Source organism: Prunus dulcis, chromosome 1 (assembly GCF_902201215.1).
Source record: "Prunus dulcis chromosome 1, ALMONDv2, whole genome shotgun sequence".
Lineage (NCBI taxonomy): Eukaryota > Viridiplantae > Streptophyta > Magnoliopsida > Rosales > Rosaceae > Prunus > Prunus dulcis.
The window spans coordinates 40179627-40194453 of NC_047650.1; the positions used below are offsets into that span (position 1 = coordinate 40179627).

Consider the following 14827-nt stretch of genomic DNA (forward strand, 5'->3'; position numbering starts at 1 on the left):
TCCCCACCGTCTCCACCACCACCGCCGCCCCAGCCCCTGCCTCCACCAATATCACAATCACCATCATTGCCCTCCCACCTTAGCAAACCCACCACCACCACCACTCATAGGTCCTCTATAAAGATGAACGTAAAATACCATTTTTAAATTTCATTGTGCTTTTACATTAGACAAACATGAAATAGTTTAAGTTCCATCTTTTTAAATTCTATGATGGTGGTTTCTCTCTGTGTCCAATCATTGATCACAATCACTAATCAGCTCTTAAAACAGTAATGACTTTGGTATTGAGATACTTTGGAGAATCACAAGTAGAATCTTTGAATTGTCTTGTTTGACAAAGGACGATATATTGTTTCAACACCAGACAAAGCCTAAAAATTCCAATGAACATCAATTCCATATTATTAGTACCATTCATCTATATTGAAAATGCATTAGTTTTAGCATAAATAAAATAAAACTGTGACATCAAGTGCTTGCTAGCGCTAGATTTGTGGCCTTGACTGAACCACATAGATCACTCCATCTTTTACCACCCCTTCAATGTCCTGAGGACGACCATAAAGTCCTTCTACTATCTTTCCCACCTCTGCAATTCTTGAGAAGAGCGAGACTTGGAAGGCTCTATCAATAATCATCCGGTCTCTGGAGTAATCCAACACAATTTTCTCCTCTTTGTCCATGATTACACTGCAACAAGTTCACAGACACATTAGTGCGGGAGTATGAAAATGCTGCTCTGTCGTTTGCCAATGGGGTCTAGCTCAATGGAAAAGGGTCTTACTTGCAGACCAAAGGTCTCAGGTTTGTATCCCCATGGCACCTTTGTAGTGCTCGTGCGTGTGTGTGTGAAACCCCCCTCCCCCTTCTAGTTTGGACTATTGTTTGTATTCAAAAATAATAATTCAGCTTCAGGACAAACCTGTCATAAAGGCCAGCACCAGCATATCCTTCCAGGTCCTCAGCGTTTGAGTCTGATCTGAATATGATAGACTTCTTACTGTATAATCCTATTGGCTTGCTTGGATAACCAATAACCTGAAAGTCAGATTCATTTTTGAGATGTAAAGGTTCATGAAATCTACCACGTAAACTTCTTCTCTCCTATAAATTGGAGGAAAGCCAGTTTTGAGATTGATCTCGTAGGTTTAACTAAATAAATGAAGCAAATATTGTCATGTCATAAAATAATAGTTGGCCTTACAATTGGAGAACTTAGATTAGATTTTTTGGTAATGAAGCTCATGGCACGTCCAGGATATGCACCCACCAAAGTCTCACCCAAGCCCTTAACTATCTGAATTTGCATGAAGAAAGAATGAGACAACATTTTATTGACTTAGAAATCCAGTATTTTAAACTCACAGACAAGGCCTACCTCGGTATAGATCTCTGAGGTATCCCCTGATAAGGGATTCTTCGTGTGAATTACAAAAGCATAATCAGCGCAGATAATTTCTTGAACCAATACAGCCATGCATATATTTTCATGATCTAAGTTAGCTTTCCTGCAACTAATAAAGGCTCTTTCATTCCACTTTGAAGCCCAAACCTGTTATGAATATGGAAAAATATTATGTCTTGATAGATTGCACCAAAAGTCAATTTGAGATGGCTAATGTCACTACTATCTGGTAGTTCTGCACAAATGCATTTCTAGAATACCTTCTAATCTATTCAGTAGCTTTCTAAAATCATATATGTATAAATTATAAAAGCCTAAGAATACTTGTGAATATTGTGATTGCAATTATAGAAAACTAACAAGTCCCTCTTTGGTTTTTGAAATAGTAGATCCTGCACATGTTAATAGAAAGTACCACACTATTTTATGCAAGTAGAATAATCCAAAGGAATGGATAGACAGACTTGAAATTTCCAGATGAACACATTAAGATTTACAACTGCAAAAGATCAAAGCTAGTAAACTGTATGGACCAGAAAAAGTACATGATTGACATTGATACCTTCTTTATTGCTTGCCAAGCATGATTCCACCTCTCATCACCTTCATCACCAGGCCAAGGTATCCCTGAACTTCTCATTTTTCTCTTAAGCTCAGAAGTCTATCAAAAGATACAAAGAAAAGTGTGAACAATGCAGTTGAAGTGTGATTCAAATTAAATGCTCAGTAACAAACTAACATATAATCTTTTAGTTAAAAAAAATATATATGTATAATCCACCCACTTAAATATAAAGGTTATGGCAGACATCCATTTGCCTAAGAGAGAGTATATACATGCAAGAACGATGAAATGATACTGTTTAGGATCTGAACAACAAGCAACAAGGTTGCAAATTTAGTCAAGGGTCAGGGTCCAAAGCTGTTTTCGCAAGGCACTGAGAGCATCAAATTACTTGCTGACTCAGGATCCAGAGGCTAATCAAGAAACGAGGTTAAAGTGGTTCAATAAGTAACTTCTCAAGTCCTTGGCATTTAGGACTACACATTGGTGATGATTAGTTCATAGCTGGATGAGTAAAATATATAGGAAGATGAAACTCATATCACTCTTCCATTTCTCTTATAACATTTGGCATATTCTCTGAACCCTGATTGAAGGACCATGAGGAAAATAAGTAATGCCAAGTTTTATCCACAGAAATGATATCTGGAAAAATCGCAGTATAGCTTTACATTCTATAGTTAGATTTCAAAGTTAGTAACTCCCATGAATTTGAAAGGCAGCAGTTCAGCAAGACAACAGGCCACTGTAAAAGTACATAGGAATGCCAACTAAGTTATCAATGCTAAATTTGAAGATGGTTTAAGTACCAAAGAAATAGGAGCATTCATTCGTAGAATGGTTTCTTGTATTGATTGTAGTTTTGAGAGGTCCCCACCCTTTAAGCATTTGTAAAATGAAGAAATCTTATATGCTATATCCTGCAAAAGAATGAGATATTAAAGCCTGCATTTGTTTTATTTTATTTTGCCTTTTCATTTGACAAATGAAAAAGCTGTAGATACATTAAAATTGTGAACAATGTCATCAAGCTGGCGTGTGTTCATATGAGACATACTAAGATCAATATTTTCAGAGACACGTGCACTTCGTCCACATGATGCCATGATAAAACTCGTTCCTTATTAATAAATTGATCAGTAAGTCAGTTTTGTGAACAATACCTTATTAAAATCTTCTGATAGGACTTTCTCAAAGGCTCCAAATGGTATGGCTACTGACATTGGAATTTTAATCCATGTTGGCACCTTTCCTCTCAAAAATTTTAAATTGCATGATTTTGCGCCAACCTATGCAATAGAAAATCATCAGATAACATGAATTCTTGTATAAAACCTATTCAAGCTTCAGCAGAAGTTACTTGAAATTTCAAATATATCCAAGAAAAGAAGAGTGTGGAATGTAACTCTCAGATTTCATTAGTATGAACAGTTGCAAAAATAAAGAGATTAACTGACCAAACGGGAAAAATAGGAGAATAAAGAGATTAGTATAACACTCCATTTTGCATTCTACTTCCTTGGACTACCTTTAGAAAATAAATTAACAAAGTTGGTTAACTGTTATTAAAAAGGTAATAAATTTGCAAGTGCATGACTCAATTATGATGTCTCTTTAGTATTTTCATCTACATATAACTTGAAATGGCTTCTCACTGGGACACAATCAATTAAAAACATAACATAATCTCTTCAGATGTTTATTAAATAGTCTACTATAGCTGAAACATGAAAGAACAAACAGAAATTTAGATGGACTAGAACTTATTCCAAGGGCATACCACGTCACTAGTGAACTCCTCAACTGAAATGGCATATTTACCGCAGAAAGCCTTCTTTCTTAACTTTAATCCTTGATGGTTGGACTGAGTACCAAAGGATTTGAAAGAAAAATTGGAGCTACTGATGTCTCTGCAAATAAAACGAAAACAGTGAATTTGGAAAGTAAAGAGGCACAAAAATCCTAACACATAAACAACCACTCCAGTTACCAACCTGATAATAATATTTGCCGACTTCACTAGTATTGATATTGATTTACCTTCCTTCGACTTCAGATCTCTCAGAATATTAGGATCAAAGCATGTCGCAAAGCATACCTGCAGGACGATACTCTAGTCAAGTATAATGTGTTGGTTTACAAAGAATTTGTTTTTTATCTCTTATCAAATTATGCTTTACAGTTTTGTTATTTGGGAATTCATGATTAAGAATCAAAAGTTATATGCCTTTTCATTTCTTGCTCTTATAGAGACATGTGATAGAATATCTGGTACATCAGGTGTCAGAACGGCAACAACTCCATCTGGAATCTCCTCTTCTCCCATTACTCTAGTTGCAATTAAAATGGTTGGCTTTCTATAGACTTTGTTCTGAATACTACGGAGCTCATTAACGCAAAGTACAACGCCACACACATCAACTGGGCTGATAACCTGCCAACTGCAAGGTACAACTTTGTAACACTCAACATAAATACTGGAAAAAATTGACCAAAATATTAAGGCATGTTTTTCAAAGGAAAGGAAAGGGACTATAAGTAAAGTGAAGTTATAGCAATAAACTCAGATTCATAGACTGACTTTTACACTTTAGCATGAAGTAATCTTCAATTTAATCTTACCAGCCTAAGTTTGCCACTTTTCTCAGAATGGGATAAAAACGATTAATGAGAGCAGACAGAGTAGCTGCTGATCCAGCCCTAATTAACTCCTCAGAGAAAGTATCAATCTGACATCAGGAAAAATACTTTAGGAAAAATACTTGAAATAAAAGCCTAAATCGTTGTCTACTATGGATGCCAAGTCAAACCCCAATAACATACCGCCGATTTCTGAACACCAAGCAGATTTCCGAGATATTTCGCACTAGGCTGGATCTTATTCTGGTAACACTGAGACCTATCAGCAAGTACTAATTGTAACCGATCAAGAATGGCCTTTGTTTGTAATGCCCACTGACCATCGTTGGGTTTGTATAATTCACAGATATGGTACCAGTCCTATGACAGCAACATAACACCAAGAGTCAGAGAAAGGAACTCCATTCAACATTGAAAATGAAAAGATGAAGAAAGATCTAATTCTAAATGATTGATTTCCACTCCAGAAGTTGAAATATATGAGAGAAGCAAAACCTTAAGCTACAAGATCTTCTTCTTTTTTATTTCTTAATCTTTTCCTTTTCTAAATGATGATGTCAACCAGAAAGAGATTGGAATCCATACTCAGAGAGATATACCTTGGTGCAGTAAATGAGGTCTTCATTGTTAACTGTCGACAAGCATACATTTTCAAGCACCAATGAAATGAAGAACATAATCTCCTGCTTATAGTTGCATGGAACAGAAGCACAAATTTTTGTGTTGCATAAATAATATCCAAATGACATTAAATTTTCTAAGAGATAAGTAGACACTGTACTTAGAAAGCATAGTCACCACTTACTGGTAAGTGTGCAAAATTCAGATTTTTGAGTCCCCTTTCCATAGTTGTTCTGACAGCTGAATCCAAAGCAAGATCAAGGAAGAGTATATCTTTTAGTCTTCTGTGGTTGGCAATCAGAACAGGACGAAGCTCAATACGAGATTCCAGTAACTTCTGAAAAAATAATTTCGAACTTCACAATGATATTCTAATATGGAGGCATCAAAATTTAGTAGATCATAACGTGCATGTCGCAAAATGATAATGTTAGCTTGGCTTTGTTGCATGTGGTTTGGGAGGGGTTCGAAGCACTACGGTGTAAAAAATGCTTGACTTTTAAAAAAAATTTATTGCTGACCTCATGCGCGAGAATTTGCCCGAAGCACTACGGCGTAAAAAATGCTCGACTATATATATTGTTGCAGTGTTAATGCAGTTGGCATCATTCATCCTCGACCATATTCATATCAGTTTGAGCCTAAAGTTTTTTTCGCCTCTCTTCCATACCTAAACTCATTATGGCTAGCAGTTCCTCTTCCTCCTCACTGCCTGTGCTTTTTCATCCCAATATCTTGGCTCTGGTTTCTCATTCTGGGATTCCTGTAATTGACCTCTCAAAACCATACTCTAATCAGCTCATTGTCAGGGCTTGTGAGGAGTTTTGCTTCTTCAAGATCATCAACCATGGTGTTCCAATGGAATTCGTTACCATGTTGGAATCTGAGGCCGCCAAATCCTTCTCCTTGCCACTTTCCGAGAAGGAAAAAGCAGGGCATGCTAATACATTAGGATATGGTAACAAGAACATTGGAAAAAATGGTGATGTTTGTTGGGTGGAGTACCTCCTTCTAAATGCCAATACAAAATCCAATTCACAGAGAACAACCGTGAAGAGTTTTGGTAAGGTATTCAAACAAGTCAGAGCTTGAACAAATTTTGATTTTGATTTTGATGTCAAGTTATTGATTAAAATGTCTTATCTCTTTTTGGTTTTTTTGAATTGCAGTTGCGCTTTGTATGATTATATATCTTGACAAATTAATTCCAATATCTTGAATTTTCAATTTATTTATTCTCTTTGTTCGAGCAATTTCTGTTGATACCAAATATCGATAAGGCCCGCCTGCTTTTTCTTTCTCATGAAGTGGTAAGGAGAAGAATTTGATGGCCATTCCAGCCTGGAAATGAATTCCATTGGAACACCATTGTTGATGATCTTGAAGAACCCAAACTCCTCACAAGCCCTTACAATGAGCTGTTTAGAGTATGATTTTGAGAGGTCCATTACAGGAATCCTAGAATGAGAAACCAGAGTGGAGATATTGGGCTGAGAGAGCACAGGCGATGGGGAGGAAGAGGAACTGCTAGCCATAATGAGTTTAGGTAAGGAAGAGGGGCAAAAAAAACTTTAGGCTCAAACTGATATGAATATGGTTGAGGATGAATGATGCCAACTGCATTAACACTGCAACAATATATATAGTCGAGCATTTTTGACGCCGTAGTGCTTCGGGCAAATTCTCAAGCACAGGTGGTGGGGAGGAAGAGGAACTGCTAGCCATAATGAGCTCTTCTCCTGTTACTCTAGTTGCAATTAAAATGGTTGGCTTTTTATAGACTTTGTTCTGAATACTACGGAGCTCATTAATGCAAAGTACAACGCCACACACATCAACTGGGCTGATAACCTGCCAACTGCAAGGTACAACTTTGTATCACTCAATGTAAATACTGGAAAAAAATTACCAAAATATTAAGGCATGTTTTTCTAAGAAAAGCAATGGGACTAAAGTGAAGTGAAGTTATAGCAATATTCCTATATGGAGGCATCAAAATTTGAAAATTTATAATATAGCATGACCTCCATCAGTCGAACAATATCTTCATCACCAAGATGTACTTTGACAAATTTCAGGCACTCCTATTATTTGACAGCACAATAAGAGAGATCTTCATCACTCACATGGGAAAAGCCAATAGTGTTGCACTAAAAATTTCAATGCAGGACTTTACAAAAATAAGAAGCTACCTGCAACTTAGGTGACAAATCACAAACATAATTAAATCCAGTGCTTGTGAAATCATGAGCCTGATGATCAAAAGTGAAAAGGTGAATCAGTTGTTAGCCAAAAGAACACACATTCAACGGTGGAGAAACCGGAAGTTTTCTAGTCACTGATCTTCAAATAGCATTCATGAACATTACCTTATTTGAGGGAACCAAAACTTCAATAGCTGATTCGAGGTCAGCACCTGAATGAACAGCCTGTGGGCACGGTGACATAAGGAATAAGAAGTTGAAAAAGACATGAGAAGTCTCATATAAGTCATGGGATAGGGTAACAAATATAACGGCGAGTAAAACTTAGAAAATGAAAACTTGAAGTATGGTTGATTTGAAGAATGCCAAAACTACAAATGCTACTGAAGTGAATAAGCTATAGATTGTAATCAGATTATCAGACCTATCCTTTTCATTTCATCTATCTATTCTACTCTCTTTCATTTTGAGATTAAGGTTGGAAGGTACCACATGCCAAAATTGTACTGCAACTTGTCACTTCATGGGTCAACCTTATTCCAAAACCTTAACATCAAGTTTAAATAAAACTTTGACTTATAAGGTGGAGTTGATCCTAGAAGGTTTTTGAATTCACATCTGTAAGAAATCAACAGGTGGTTAAGTCAACTCAGTGACACCTACACCAGACCACAAAAATAACAACAATAATAATAAAATATTTCAATTGGCATATATTAGATCCAGACACTAATGACAAACAAAATCATTCTATCAACTGATATTTTTCTAAGGCTTAAATGTGTATGTGGCGAAATATCCATTAATCAGAAAAGTCAGATTAAAATATGAAAAGGATATAGTCATGTAATTGTACAACTTTGACATCTAGTAGATTTGAAATTGTGTTTCGTAAATAAATTTCCACCAGGTTGAATTTTATATATAAAATTTCAGGCATTCAAGTTTTAGTAAGAAATAACTCCTTTACTCAGTATGATCGCACTGTTGCTATATCTGTAACAACAATCGACCAGAGGGTATATGATATGCATGTTGTCTGCTAAACTTCCAACTAGTTAACTACTTAGTACTGAAAAATGTGAACTGAAGCTCAGGTCGACAGCATCAGTTAAATATGATTGCTCCTGTTTAGATTGCATTCTTACCTTTAATGTCTTCAAGTATGCTGTGAGATCATGGATGAGTCCCTCCTTAGTATCAGCCCTGAAATGAGGCTCTGACACAATTGGTCGGTCATAACTTGCAAGCTTCTCTTTTGTGAGACCATTTGTATTTAATGCTTTCCAATAAACATCAACTCTAAAACCAGACTTTATGTAATTTAAGAGTGCCTGTTACAAAAAAGGAGGAATATATAAACACGTGCATCCGAGGAACATTTGAACATTTTGCAATTACATTACACACTACACGTGGCATGCAGTTGAACCAATAACCTAAAACCATGTTGGTGCCCAATTAGGCCTGGGTCAGATGGTGCAATTGCTGAAAAACAAATCCACAAATTAAAATACCTCGCAAATTATCACATCATCTGGGCTACTATTATTGTGCAACTTTTGGTGCCATTCCTCCATCATGCCACCCTTGCAATCATTATTTCTCTGATGGTAGAACATGTGCACATCATAAACAAATCTCTTGCAACAGGAGCTACATGTACACATTTTTATGCGCTCAATACATTTTAAATACCTGAACGACAAGTATTTCATCGCGAATTCTCTGTCCAACATCTCCCTGACCTCCACGACCAACATGTGTCATTAGTAGTCTCACAATTTCCCGATCATTTGGCTGGTTTAAATATATTCTTTGTAGTAGATTGGTAAACCTATCCTGAGCTTCGCTAATTTCACTGCAGGTATATTGCAAATATAAGGGAAATAAGACCATTTCAGCCAGGCAATGTCTCTGGTTGAAGATATATGCCATACTCGCATGGTCATTTAAAAGCTTAGCGTAATCACATAGACAAAAAAGAAGTATCTACAACTGCAACACAAACAAGAAGCAAAAGATAGATAAAGTTTGCAAAGTGTGCAGGACATACTTTCCAGGCAGGACAAGTGGGGAAAATAAAAAAACACAACTGAAAAACTGCCTATTAAAAGTCCTAATGATGTCTTCTGGTCCTTCATTGTCAGTTCCAATTTCATTGGATTATTTTTTCTATTCAGAAACAAATAAAAAAAAAAACAAAAAACAAAAAACAAAAAAAAAAAAAAAAAACCAAAGAGAGAAGCAAATATGAGGTCCCTGCTACGATAACTGCAGCAGATGGGTCATTAAAAATGATGGAAGGAGAGGTCATAATAAGTATTCAAATACAGGAGGTAAAAATGCGAACTGCATGTCTCACAAATCCTTTATTACTTCTTCCCAGAGAATTCAAAAAAAAGAAAAAGAAAAAAAAGAAAGATGTGACATGGGACAATCACCAGACCATGTGGAGCTCTTTTTCGTCAAGAAAGTTTTTAATTGAAGGTACAGTACAAGGCAAATTACCGAGGTTTCACATTGTAGTTCTTGTTCCATGTGAGATGCCTGCATGACATGAACCTCAACCACACCAATATACCAACAAGCCCAAACTCCCCTTCATTTTTGCACCATTCTGTGAGTTCCGTTGCAATGTTGAATCTGTGTCAAATCAGTATAATGTTCAAAAGATGAATTGAACAAAGGTGAAGGCAATTTTCCTAGCTTCATATAAGAACGACTTTACATTATCATCATAAGACACTATTCTTATGCCCATATATGTAACCATACAAAGAAACTCATAAGTGGCCCAATGAAAATGCCCAGCTTTTCCATGCATATTAGTTATAACTTAAATTGATCTATACAGATACCATATATTGGCATCACCTGTGCATCAACGACCTCTCAGCCTCCTTTTCTCTTCGAGATATTTCATCAAGTAACCATTTGGAAATTCCGTCACCATCTCCGCTGGCCTGCATACAAGGTATGTATCAGTCTTCACCATGGACACATCATAAATCTAAAGTCTGCTTAGTACATTGTGAATGACATGGTAAAAATTAGATTTCTGCAACCATTACTTGGAAAAAAAAATTTAATTAAAACTAACCAAAGTTGGGGGAGGAGGATTTGAACTTCGAACCTCTTCTTTAAAGGAGAAGTGTACCAACTAGGCTATGTCTCGCCCATAGTTGGAAGAGAAATTTTCATATGACAGCAATATTTTATTTTTTTTGGAAAAAAAAAAAAAAATCTGAAAAGAACAGATATAGAAAAAGTAAATTCATTTTGAAGAGGAAAAGCTAAGAATCTTTGAAACAGGGATGGAGGAAATATCGAATATAATAATGTCTTTGGCTCTATTAATTGTCTCGACTCTGGAGGAGGCATGGCATATACATGAGAATCTTTGAAACTAGGAGGATCATCAATAAGGCATAATCCACAAATGATATCCCAGTGATTGGCAGCTCATGTCTAAATTATATAAAATATAACAAACTTGCATGATCAGCTTGTGCATATATTCATGCACGCAAGAAACTAATGCCACCATGAGATACAACTGCTATTAGTACGGTTAATTGGCAAGAGTTGGAAAAAGGAGTAATAATTCCCAATATGAAACACATTACCTTTCCACTAGAAATCACTGGTGTCACGCCAACAAAGAAGTTTGTGCCGTTATTTTTTATCCAGGAAGACCCACCAGACCATATCACAAATTGGATACCAAGCAAATTGCTTTGCTGCAGATTAATATCTACAACCTTTTTGTTTTTGGTTGAAGGTAGAGTCGTTAAGGCAATGTTTTAGTTGAAAACGAAAAGACAGTTAAAATCAAAATCACAGAATTCAGCATCCGTTGATTAGCATACCTGAAAGGACCCCTTTCCAGTTGATATATCAGTAAAATAAGTTTGACATGCTCCAGGAACCAAATTTGATTTTTTAGGCAATATCTCTGGTGGTGGAGCCTGCAAGAATGACAAAAGCTGGCTTTAAGGTGAAGTACCACTCATACCCAGAAACATATGAACAGTTTACTTGTCCATTAAATTTCATTCTCCAAAGTCAGAAAACAAATACTCACCAACCATTCCCCAGGGGACAATTTTGAAACACCCCAGTGAAGCACTATAGCACCTCTCATATTCATAGCAACGAAGATGTGATACTCACCCCTAACCATTTTTGAAAGGACCTATAAACAATCAAAGATAGAATGAAAAGTCAAAAAGAAGTTTTACTTTTTTTCCTTTCCGCCTCTGGAAAGTATTCCTTATAACTGATTGTTGGGACTTCAGCAACTCCAATCCTCCATGTAACTGGGTTACACAGGCTCCATGTGGGTCCTACTCAGAACCCCCAAAATATAAGATGGTTGCAAACATGCAAGGACCAGAACCATAGTGATATTTGATCGAAAAACATCCATGTTAATCAAACAATCAATAAATCAAATAACTTGACTTTCATAAGGGTCCATGATATCCAAATTTCTAACAAACCAAACGGAGCTAATTCAATTGTAACCATGCTACCTGATGCAATTCATTGACAATTCTACTTTAATGTTAAACATGGCAAACGGTTACGGAGCTTCCATTACAGAATTTATTCTCTTTGATGTAAAATAGTGAAATAGAAGAAAACTAACCACTATCTCATAGTTTCCAACATGATAACTTATCCGTGAAACCACATCGTCTCCTCCCATAGATTTGTCTACAAGATCCATCAGAGCTGAATTTGGCATACTAGCATTTTTGGCAGATCCTGTGGAATGCATTTGCAACCACTGCTCAACATTATGCTTCCTTTTGTAAGGGTATGACATTCCACTCCTCAGTTGCTCTCTATTATCAACCATTCTTTTGGAACTGGAGTTTGAAAAACTACACTGCAACTCATTCAAGGATATTCCTTTTGACATCTGACTTTGTAGATCTCTTAAAGCAACTTCATAATCTTGCTACGTGAGAAATGAAAAGTAGAAAATAAAATGACTGAAAAGAGGGAGAAAATGATCCCTAACCATGGTACAACTTCAGTAATTTCCATACTAAAACATGTGTTGGAGCCTGTCAATTCATGGAATCCATATACAGATGCATTGTAATAGTATGTAAAAATGCATAAACTTTAGTTAACGTTCAGCAAGGCAAGAATATTTCTGATTTAATAGAAAAAGCTTATATAATATAAAAGGGGAACTACCTTTTCTTGTTGTGGCGAGCTCACGGGCCTGCCCTTGCTTTCCCAAGCTAAACATGCATTCTGTTCAATCAGCTCTTTTGGTATAGGGTGCATTAAAGTAGTTGGATCAGTCTCAGGAATTTCTATCCGGAAGTTCCCATGATTCAGTTTCAACCTAGCAAACACATGTCAACATTTGATTACTGTGCAAGCGTGAGTATGGCTGGATGAAGCAAAAATCAAAATGAAAAGGGAGATAGAAACCAACCATCTCTCACGACTACCATCTTTAAGAACAAATTCAATAGCATGTAGGTTGGGGTCCCGCAACTCAATGGTTAACAAATACAATTCTCCTTTCTGCAATTTAGCACGAACATATAGGATAAAATCCACCAACAAAAGTTCAAAAGTGGCAATTCTTAACATCACTTTATTACTTTATAGGATTACTTTTCGTTGATCTTGCCATTAGATAAAACTCTTTATTCGTGCACATAACAACGTTTACCAAATTCAAGCCAATCCGCCATATGTAGATAACCATCCAACTAATAAGGTTCAATTCATAAAATGTACAACAAAAATATAAAATCTAATATGGACAGGTATAGATAAAATGAACAGAGATGCTGAACTGAATTGAAATTTGACATGCATGGACAGCATGATTAGAGCATTAAATTCAAGTTTCAACAGTATCATTGCCAAAAAAAAAAAACCCCTCTATAAGACGTGGTGTAAAACTTTCTGTTTATTTTATATAGAGAAATTGGTTTTGAATGACCTTGGTGAATGGTGTCTGCAATGAGCCTTGCTTGTAAGCTTGTGAACCCAAAGAACGATCATTGGGAATGAACCAGTTCCTGTACATGGTCATCAAAATTGCATATGAGATCACAACAGGAAGAAATTAAATAAATAAATAAATAATTGGGGATTTACATATTTCCACGGAAAAGACAGCCCCAGTGAAGAATCCAACTGTTGGCACAGTTGCTGAGCTGAAATTCAAGCCTAACATTGCGTCCTTTAGAAGACCCAGAGACATTAATCTACACAACAAGATCATGACATCAGAGACAATAAAAGAAAACACCTTCCTTTGATGGTTTTGACTAATTACCTGAAGCTTCATGCGTTCAACGAGCTCAAAATGATGGAGCCGAGGAACAGGGGACTGCGATGAACTGGAGGCTGCCATGGCAGCTGAGGTTCAATCAACAAGCCCTCGAAAACCCCAGAAATTGAGGAGAGTTTGGTTTTTTTTTTTTTTTGTGGTGGGTTTTTCGAATTGGGTTTGCGGAGGATAATAAAAGGGGGGGCAGAGAATTGGATGCTGAAGTTGAAAGTAGCTGTGAGTGGCAGATTTGAAGACAGAGCGGCATTGAAAACGATCGCTGATTCTGAGCTCCCCACTGAGAAAAAAAGCCGTTAATTTGATTCTGAAGCACCATCTTTTGACGATTCAAATTGTTTTGCAGAGTTTGAGCTGAACGACGTTCAATTTGGCGCGCTTCGGCGTGGGCCTCTAAACGGTGTCGTTTCTTCCGACATATGCAGCTAGGCCTGGGCATAATGCAGCTGTAGCGTGACCAGTGGGTAGTGTTCTGCATGTAAAGGGTATATCTGGCAAAATAATGGAGAACACAATTACATGACATGATCACGCACGAAAAAATTTAAATGTTCTGATTAGATTTTGTCGAGTTGGACTGATAACCGGTTGATACTATAATAATGCGTTAGTTTATGAATTAGGCAAGTGTTCATCAATAAAACGCGATAACGACACGTTATCTTTCCTCATTTAGCCTATAATCTAATTACAATTTATCTATGTTTTTTTTTTTGGTAAAATAGTTGGACATAATTTGTCATGTGTATTTGGGACATGCTAGACAATTTCCAAAAGTAAATTTCAACCAACAACACTTCCACCAATTAAGGTCAATTGTAAGGTAAAACTTAAGGTCAAAGACCAATCCGAGATTAAAAAACCTCAAGTCTAAGCTCTCAATGATGATTCACCACCCTAGAATAACCCATCATGTCAATGATATCAAAAGTTGAAAGAAATTAAGTAGAAGTGAGGCTTTCTTAACATGAAACGCATGACATCTACGGCTGAAAGAGAAACGAGAAAAAAATTGTGCAGATTTGGAAAAGAGAGAAGAATAAATAGAAACACACCAG

At 36.5% G+C, this 14827-nt stretch overlaps 1 protein-coding gene across 4 annotated transcripts; it reads right to left on the minus strand.

Annotated features, from left to right (window-relative positions):
- Positions 1-272: 272 nt before the first annotated feature.
- Positions 273-14148, minus strand: LOC117616811 (alpha-glucan water dikinase 2). 4 transcript variants are annotated; one of them, XM_034346238.1, is made up of 31 exons: positions 13758-14148; positions 13577-13686; positions 13419-13456; positions 12900-12991; positions 12653-12806; positions 12093-12407; positions 11526-11636; positions 11311-11409; positions 11068-11202; positions 10316-10404; positions 9950-10084; positions 9137-9299; positions 8956-9045; positions 8587-8772; positions 7604-7663; positions 7427-7486; positions 7259-7318; positions 5419-5571; positions 5213-5296; positions 4797-4973; positions 4596-4702; positions 4201-4414; positions 3968-4071; positions 3754-3883; positions 3137-3262; positions 2783-2893; positions 1971-2069; positions 1382-1555; positions 1208-1300; positions 926-1041; positions 273-693 (listed from the first exon to the last, which is right to left on the minus strand). In XM_034346238.1, exons 2-31 carry the CDS (start codon positions 13680-13682, stop codon positions 489-491), a joined length of 3786 nt encoding a protein of 1261 aa, XP_034202129.1. In that variant the 5' UTR covers positions 13683-13686; positions 13758-14148; the 3' UTR covers positions 273-488. The 4 variants fall into 4 exon arrangements, with proteins under 4 accessions (XP_034202129.1, XP_034202127.1, XP_034202128.1 ...); XM_034346236.1 differs by having other exon boundaries at positions 13419-13497; XM_034346237.1 differs by lacking the exon at positions 2783-2893 and having other exon boundaries at positions 13419-13497.
- Between the last annotated feature and the right edge of the window lie 679 nt (positions 14149-14827).

Coding starts and splice junctions, on each gene's coding strand:
- LOC117616811 (XM_034346236.1), bottom strand. CDS start 13,835: ATGGCAGCCTCCAGTTCATCGCAGTCCCCTGTTCCTCGGCTCCATCAT. Junction 5,297..5,418: donor TGAATTTTGCACACTTACCA/GTAAGTGGTGAC, acceptor AACTATAAGCAG/GAGATTATGTTCTTCATTTC. Junction 4,974..5,212: donor ACCTCATTTACTGCACCAAG/GTATATCTCTCT, acceptor TTGCTGTCATAG/GACTGGTACCATATCTGTGA.